Source organism: Theobroma cacao, chromosome 5, assembly GCF_053813885.1.
Source record: "Theobroma cacao isolate CCN51 chromosome 5, ASM5381388v1, whole genome shotgun sequence".
NCBI lineage: Eukaryota > Viridiplantae > Streptophyta > Magnoliopsida > Malvales > Malvaceae > Theobroma > Theobroma cacao.
This window is the reverse complement of record NC_142643.1, coordinates 40,369,384-40,378,584: the sequence shown is the minus strand read 5'-3', so window position 1 is coordinate 40,378,584 and position 9,201 is coordinate 40,369,384. Positions and strand designations below refer to the sequence as shown.

The following is a 9,201-nucleotide window of genomic DNA, read 5'->3' as shown; positions in this document are numbered from 1 at the left end:
TTCCTTCTGATTCATCTTCTCAAATGCTGTTGAGTGCTTGTAATATTCAGTAGCCATTTGTAAGCGTTTACTGTGACGAATGTAGAAGTTCTTGATGCCAAGAACAATGCAAGCTGTTTGACTTGTCATATTATAAGCATACCAAGAACAGTGTAATTTGTAAGCATATTTCTTTTAGTTTAATTAAATGTTTTACATATTTGACGCAGGTGTGAAAATGAAAATATAAATTTTTTTGTAAAAAAAATTTATATTTAAATTAATAAAAATAAAAGATAAATAATTAAGTATGTCAATTTTTTATGAAGTTTCATAAATACTCATTCGATAATAGAATGAGACAAATTCATATGAAATTTTTAATACCTGTTATATTAACCTTAAAATTAGCCTTAAAGATAATAGTAAAGATAAAAATTTCTGATCAAATATTTTGGAGTATTTCAGGGTTTTCTTTACATGTAATTAGATTATTTTATTAAGGGTTTATTTCTCATATCATAAGAATAAAACAAAAAGGGAATTAAGGATAAAAAAAACCTCCCCTTAAACCCTACCTAAAACCAAAAACCCTAACGGCCAAAATACCTTCCATAAAACCTTCTCTCTCCTTTCAAAGAAAGAGAGAAGAGAAAAATGGCGCCGGTAACATTCAAAAGGAACTACCGTTGCTCCCAATCGCTGCAACAGTTCTACAGCGGCGGGCCATTCGCGGTCTCATCGGACGGATCTTTCATTGCGTGCGCGTGCGTCGAATCCATAAAGATTGTGGATTCATCAAACGCTTCGACGAAGTCGACTATCGAGGCTGAATCGGGTACCATCACTGCCTTGGCTCTTAGCCCCAGTGATAAGTTGTTGTTCTCTGCTGGACATAGTAGGCAAATTAAGGTCTGGGACTTGGACACTTTAAAATGTCTACGCTCCTGGAAGGTCAGCCTCTTATTTCAATTTATTTTTTGTTGTTTAAATAATGTTTTGAAGAATTTGAAAGTAGGCTCATTTGCTACTTGCGTTCGGTTCTAGAAGTACGAAGCCAAAAAGTACATTTAGATGGAAAAGCAAATTATATCTTTGAAGAATTAAAAATTGCAATTGTAATTTTGTTAAGAACAAAAATATATGATTTTACCTTAAATCAGGTACATAGGAATAAGTTATTATAAATTAGTTCAATTAAAGTGAATTCATAGCAAAATGCTAGTAAGAAAAGTTACATGAAATAGAGACTTAATTATTGTAGTACCCTCTTTTAAGGTACATGAATTATAAAATTCATAAATTTGTGCATCATATATATTTTTTCTTAACTTTTTGGGTCTTTTTATCTTTGGTGTTGATGGCAATTAGTGAAGAAATGAACTTCACTTTCAGTCAACTAGGTCTTAATTCTATGTGTAATTTGTCCATTGGAAAATTCTTTACTTTCTGAGTGAATCTTTTTTTTTTTTTTTTTTCATTTGGTTAATGGAAAACTGAAGCTCAAAATAATTGTTTCTTTATTCCTTTGACTAGTTTGAATCCCTTGAAACTGGTTTCTTTTTTATAGTGAAGAGAAATGACACACCAGAAAGGACCTCCCTTTTTATGAACTTACTGCAGATATGGTCTTAATTTAGACACAATGGCGTAATATGATCCATATCATTGATCCCACATTGTGGGAAGAGGCTTAGTTGTTGTTAGATGTCTGAGATACAGGATTTATTATTTTCATTAATTTATTTTTAGTGTTATGTTCACAAATTTGTTAGAGCTTTAAGCCTTTCTTTTCTGATTTATTATTTGTCTTTGGCATTGAGTAGGGCCATGATGGTCCTATAATGGGCATGGCTTGCCATGCCTCAGGAGGTTTGCTTGCAACTTCAGGAGCTGATAGAAAAGTTCTTGTTTGGGATGTTGATGGTGGTTTCTGCACTCATTACTTCAAAGGGCATAAAGGTGTTGTGAGTAGTATTATGTTTCATCCTGATGTGAATAAAACCCTTGTAAGTTCTACTTTCAAAGTCTATTTGGAACTGCTTTTTTTTTTTTTTTTGTTCTTGTTACCCTCATGCTAGTCATTGGTTTATACATTTTTTTAATGTAATTTCCGCTGACCTTGTTTTTTTTTTTTTTTATAGCTTTTCTCTGGAAGTGATGATGCAACTGTACGAGTGTGGGATCTTCTAGCAAAGAAGTGTGTTGCAACATTAGAAAAACATTTCTCAGCAGTTACTTCTATGGCAGTGTCTGAAGATGGATGGACTTTGCTAAGTGCAGGAAGAGATAAGGTTGGGGCAAATTTCCTTTGATCTGGATATAGTTATTTTGTAACATCTATTATACAGATTTAAAATTACATGTTCTTATTCAATTTTTTTTTATATTTATGATTTTGTGTCTAAATATACATTTAGTAATGCTGTGAAATTTTTCAACATTTGAAATTTAACCTGAAAATGCCAATTACTTTTTTGACAACTTTAATGCTTGTTAGGAAACTCAACTTCCTCGGTCTCCTTTAAGTTTATATTAAATTTTTGTTTTTGTTTCTTCAATAATTTTATTCCCTTCAATGATTTCTTTAACTGTATCAAGTTGCTTCTGATGTCTGATGCTGGCTAGTGTTTGCTATAATTTTCTGGGTCATCTTTGCTAATCCATTTTACTTATAGGGATTTAATGTTTGCTTTTGCCTAAATTTTTGGATGTGCTCTGTTTTATGTTATGTTTGTATGTTTGAGTGGTGTGTATAGCTGTTGTTTTTTTTAGTCAAAGAAAGTTGACCGACCATTTGTATCAGCTCAACTGCATTATCAAATTGTTAACCAGAAATCAATTTCATGATGACCTCAGGTTGTAAATTTGTGGGACCTTCATGACTATAGATGCAAGAGTACTGTACCAACTTATGAGGTGCTTGAAGCTGTGTGTATAATTAATTCTGGGAGTTGTTTTGCTTTGTCTCTGGGTGCATTCCGTCAGCAAAGTGGAAAGAGAAAAAGTGGATCAACTGGAGATTATTTTATCACAGCTGGTGAACGTGGAATTGTACGCATCTGGAATTCTGAAGGGTAATAAAATGGAAATCCTATTACAATACCTCATTTAGAATTCTAGTTTGAATGATTTGGAGACCCCTCCAAGATTTGTTTGGTCTTCCCTCTGAAGTTATATGTCCTTGCATTGATGTATTCTAAATAAATTTACTTATTTTTGTCATCATTTATTTTGACAGTGCAGTTTGCTTGTATGAGCAAAAGTCCTCAGATGTTACAGTCAGCTTAGATGTGGATGAAGATTCAACAATGGGCTTCACTAGTGCTGTTATGCTGCCCTTGGATCAAGGACTGCTTTGTGTGACAGCCGATCAGCAGTTTCTCTTCTACAATCCAGAGGAGCATCTTGAAGAAAACTGGAATTTAAAACTGACCAAAAGGCTTGTGGGATTCAATGATGAGATTGTGGATATGAAGTTTCTTGATGACGAGGAACAATATCTTGCTGTTGCTACAAATCTTGAACAGGTGATTTAGTATGCTTGCTAGTAGTACATTTGGATATTCCACTACATGGACATCAGTTCTTTGGATGCTCAATGATTCAAATGTTATGTTGATTTAAAATTGGATTTAACTGTGCTTCGTATTGGCCCTTTTCCAATTACTGTAGCCAAAAATATTTGATTGATCTTAGCCATAAGTTGTTATCAGGATTGATTTTGTTAACTTGTTTCTCCTTAAAGAGGCTTGTCCTGTGTGTGTGCATGAGTTTACAGACCCTTGCATATATTGTTGTGTTTGAGTTTATCTACACTCAAGAATTTATGTGGATGAAAGTGTACATATCTAATTTGTGTCAATTCACATATGCAGGTTCGAGTGTATGACCTTTCCTCCATGTCATGTTCCTATGTATTGGCTGGTCATACTGATACCATTCTATGCCTAGACACATCCTTGTCAAGTTATGGAAGAAGACTAATTGTAACTGGAAGTAAGGACAACAGTGTAAGTAATTTTGTCTAGTGCATGCTGTACTCTTTTTTGCCACAGACACACATATACAACATGCATATTTATGTGAAGTATGGTACTTTTTCATTATTGTAGGTAAGGTTGTGGGAAGCAGAAAGACGATGTTGCATAGGACTTGGCATAGGTCACATGGGAGCGGTTGGAGCTGTTGCTTTTTCCAAGAAGTGTCGAGATTTTTTTGTTAGTGGCAGTAGGTGAGCACTTACTCTGGGAAGCCCTCCTATCTCTTTGAAGATGCAATCTAAGTTGAATTGACTACTTGTGCTTTTTCCATTATGATCACTTCTTAACAAGGGATTGCTTTCTTTTGCATCAAATCATATACTGCATATTGTTGTCAGTCTGTATCTGAGTTAGGAGGGAAGTGCCAGGATTTGACCTTATCTTATATGCTCTAGGAAAGCTCTTGAATGGATAAATGAAATTGGCTTTTGGGTTGTAGTTGACTTGAACATAACATGCACAGTGCAGAATGTCTTCAAAATTGTCTGGCAATTCAGTTGGTTTGTAGTGTGATGGTAAAATATGTTTTAGCTCAGTGGCTGGAGTATTTGTATAGGACGGTAGAGGAAATGTGTTCATGATGAATTGTGGGCCTTGCATTTTGTAACTTATGTTACATGTTCATGGTTGCTTGAAAATTAGTTTAAGGATGGTTGTTTTAAACTTGGCTCATTATAAGATTCTCGTTTTGTCCTCCATGCTACATTTATATTTTACCCACATAATTCCTCCATGCTACATTTATATTTTACCCACATAATTCGAGGCAGCATGTAAGTAGAAATAAGAAAAGAAAACCAAAACTGTGTAAGAAAACCACAACAGAGCCTAAAATTGATGCAAAATATCGAAGTTGGAACAATAAAACTAGGGTTTAGGGTTGTAGAACCTCAAACAATAATATCCAAGTATAAAGGACTATTTACACTAGGGTTTCAGAAGCTTTTAATCCTAGCTGTTGGATACAATTAAGCCCTCTAATCCTAGTCATTCAAACTCATTTAAAAGATCACCTGCTAGTCATGTGACCACTTAAAATTAAAATTATAATTACTACCCATTAAATAAAGCAAAACAGCAAAAATAAAGTAAAACATATCAAGATAACTGATTGAGATAAATTCTGGAATGCTCTTGCGTCATAATCTCTGGATACTTTTAGTCACTCATGTAATATCTAATGCAACAGTAGTGCCTATATTCTGTAATTTTTTGATATAACAATTGATTGTTGTAAAATGTTGCTGTTATTGGACATTACTTATCGAGACTAAATCTGGAATGCTCCTGCATCATAATATCTGTATATTTTCAGTCTCATATGTAATATCTAATGCAACAGTAGTGCCTGTGTTCTGTAATATTTTGATGTAAAAATTGATGTTTGTAAAATTTTGGTAAGATTGGACAGTACTGATTTTATTCTCTTTTTCTTTTTGGGATGATAATGGTTTTATATTCGTATGTATCTTCTTCAGTGATCATACCATTAAGGTTTGGAGCTTGAATGGACTCTCAGATGATATCGAACAGCCTATTAATTTAAAAGCAAAGGCAGTTGTAGCGGCGCATGATAAAGATATTAATTCTCTGGCTGTTGCCCCAAATGACAGTTTAGTTTGTAGTGGTTCTCAGGTTAGTAGGCAATGCATCTTGACCGATATCTTATTTTCGAGTTGTTATTGAATTTTATTTTATTATGAGAAGAGGGTGAAACTACAAAAGGATATATTGTCTTGGAGGCTTCCTTTCATCCAAAAAGACTTGTAAAAAGGTTAAAATGATATAATATTTCTTTTTTGGCAATCAGGATCGTACTGCTTGTGTTTGGAGGCTTCCAGATCTGGTGTCTGTAGTTAAATTTATAGGGCATAAGCGAGGAATCTGGTCTGTAGAGTTTTCACCAGTTGATCAATGTGTCATAACAGCATCAGGTGACAAGACTGTAAAGATATGGGCTATAGCTGATGGTTCATGCTTAAAAACGTTTGAAGGACATACATCAAGTGTATTAAGAGCATCATTTCTTACACGTGGGACCCAGTTTGTATCTTGTGGTAACAGCATCTTTCTCTTTACTGATTAGATTTTCTTCTGCTTTAGCGTTTTGATGACATTTAGTATGTCATTCATCATTTAGGTGCTGATGGATTGGTAAAGCTATGGACAATCAAAACAAATGAATGCATTGCTACCTATGATCAGCATGAGGACAAGGTATCGAATTATTCTCTTTTTTTGGTTTAATGTTTGGGTTACTGACATATATCTTGACTTATTTCATTTCAGAGATCTGCATAAGTTCTGTGGATATTACAATAATATACTATCAATAGATTTTTAAGAGCTACATACCTCAGTCAGGCTTGATTATGCATGGAGGAAGCTGAAGCCACATGGCATTAATTCTTTTGTAATAAAATTTGGTCTGCAGGTTTGGGCGTTGGCTGTTGGCAAAAAGACAGAAATGTTAGCAACAGGTGGCAGTGATGCAGTGATCAATCTATGGCATGACTCAACTGCAGCTGATAAAGAGGAAGCATTCCGTAAAGAGGTTTGTCATCTATACTTTTGGTGCCTTGGTATTATTTGTTTTAAGTTTGGAACATATGAGGGGACAAATTTTGTACAGGCCCTTGGACATACCAAGTGAGTGAATTACTTGTAGCAAACAAGTATGTTTTAATGTTGAGTCTCGAAATTTTCTAAGCTACCTGGAATATGCTGTTACAAATGAAAAAGTAAAGGATTTCTGTATGTCTGCTGGTATATTTTCTAAAGAGAAATTAAAATGGAGAACTGGAAAGAGAAACAATAGTATTTTAAACATTTAGAGAGCCTTGTAAGCACTTCTCTTTTCTTTTGTCAACTTATTTAACCAGACAATAGGAAGTGAAAGGAAATAATATTTACTATATCTCAAATTCATCACCTGACCAAGCCCAAATATTGATTATTGTTCTGTTGTTTTCTTCCTGTTATGACTGACTTCTTGGCTCTGTAGTTACTTGGTGCCTGGGAGTTAGAAATTTTGTCAAGCTAGCTTTTGATAGGACCCTAGCATTGTTGTTTGTCAATTTTAGTATTTAGTGTGATTAGGAGGGGCTTTTTTACCTTGATAAAATTATTGTTCTTTAAATTATGTATTAATACAAATTGTTTTATATATCTTTCTCCATTTACACAGGAAGAAGGGGTTTTGAGAGGGCAAGAATTGGAAAATGCAGTATTAGATGCCGAGTACATGAAGGCAATTCAAATTGCATTAGAGCTCCGGAGGCCTCATAAACTTTTCGAGTTGTTTTCTGGGCTTTGCAGGTTAGTAATGCCCCCTTATATATGTGCTTCTTTATTTCTGTATAGAACACTTTCTCATAACTGAATGCTATGTAGGAAGAGAGAGGCTGAAGATCAGATAGACAAAGCCCTTCATGCCCTTAACAAAGAAGAATTTCATCTACTTTTTGAGTATGCACGAGAATGGAATACAAAGCCAAAGCTGTGTCACATTGCCCAATTTGTTCTCTTCCGAGCTTTCAACATTCTTCCTCCAACGGAGATAATTGAGGTTATTCTTTTGTCCCCGCTGTTTTTCTGGATTGTAGCTTTTCAATTTTGAATGAGAAGCATCAAGCATCTTAAGAATATTGTAATAGTCACTTGGTGTCTAATATCTTCATTTGGCGATAGAGATGTGTATGTGTTTGGACACCAAAGAAATTTGACTTCAAACCATGCTTAGTTTGAACCAACACATTAAGGAAAACCATCATCCTATAGCTTACTGCACATTGAAATAAGTTTAGGCTTCACTGGTGATTGCTTCTTTTGCTTGTTTTTGCTTCTTTGAAAATTGTTATAAGGGGAAACAGATGAGACTCAGTTAAGGTCATATTTCATTGAAGATGAACAAATGGTTAATTTATGTTTTCAGTTCAAACATAGTTGTTTGATATAAAGTTGAGATCTAGCTTTTTGTTGTTTGTGGATGTTGAATCTTAATGTTAGTCTTTCAAAATATTCATTTTCTCTTGCATCTAAATGCGCTTTTTGCAAGCAAAAGGTTATTCGAAAATGCAATAGCTAGAATAAACGTGAGCTCTTAGTTATTTCTGCATACTGGTAATACTGGCAATTTTTTAGGGTGTCCACTTGGTTAGTAAATTGTCTGAATGTTTACTTTGATATAATTTTTATAGCCACTGAATCAGTGCTTAATAAACTATGTTGCCAGATAAAAGGAATTGGCGAACTGCTTGAAGGTCTTATTCCATATTCCCAGAGACATTTCAGCAGAATAGACAGGCTTATCAGAAGCACATTTTTGTTGGATTACACTCTCATGGGAATGTCCGTTATTGGACCAGTAACTCAGGGTGATTTGAAGACTAGGTCTTTATTGCATTCTGGGAAGGATATGGATGATGCGCCCTCAACAGATAAGGCTGATGAGGATCAAAAACAAGTTTCTGAAGGGCTGAAAGATAAGGCATCCGCCAAAAAGAGGAAATCACGCAAGTCTGGAGAGGGTTCACACTCACATAAGAAGGTCAAGGGTGTTGCTCATGCAAATAATGGAGCTATTCCATTGCAGGCATAACCGGAATATGGAAGTTGTCTTATCCTTCTCTATCCTTATTTGCTTGCTGATTGATCACTTGAGAAATATACCTTTTGCTGAAGCCAATTATAGGAAATGCATCCTCAAGCCAGTCTCATTGGCTCCTTCTCCAACCTCTTTCCAGAGCAATTTTTGAAGCATCCCTGATGGTAAGCCAGTGTCAGGGTTACCAAATCATAGTTGCTCTTGATTTATTGTAACTTGAACCATAGATAAGCTCTAAATCTCCCTTATCATATACATGAAAAATTTTCCTTGAAAGATCTCCATCTCCAGCTCCAGCATAGTCTCTTTAGGAAAAACCAAAACCATTATTTTTTTTGGGAGAATCTCTTTTTTGACACGTTGCAGATCTTTTTAATGAAGGGAAATGATAAAAAAAAAACAGTGCTCCCAATAGTTTAAGTAAAATAAAATACAAAATTTTTATTTTAAAATTTCTATTATAATTTCCATTATTAATATAATGTAAATAAAAAAATAAAAAGAAAAAGTATCATGAGGGTGCAATTTTACAAGAGAATGAAGTAAATCAATTAAAGTTTTTTCTATTTTTGA

The 9,201-nt window shown here is 34.4% G+C and overlaps 1 protein-coding gene across 1 annotated transcript; it reads left to right on the top strand.

The window, feature by feature from the left end:
* Nucleotides 1-535: 535 nt before the first annotated feature.
* Nucleotides 536-8,904, top strand: TOZ (Transducin family protein / WD-40 repeat family protein). The gene is made up of 14 exons (XM_007029561.3): nt 536-933; nt 1,806-1,988; nt 2,124-2,273; nt 2,839-3,056; nt 3,221-3,509; nt 3,858-3,992; nt 4,095-4,213; nt 5,501-5,657; nt 5,833-6,079; nt 6,163-6,239; nt 6,457-6,576; nt 7,210-7,340; nt 7,416-7,590; nt 8,257-8,904. The coding sequence occupies exons 1-14, from the start codon at nt 637-639 to the stop codon at nt 8,620-8,622; spliced, it is 2,664 nt and encodes an 887-aa protein (XP_007029623.3). The 5' UTR covers nt 536-636; the 3' UTR covers nt 8,623-8,904.
* Nucleotides 8,905-9,201: the final 297 nt, after the last annotated feature.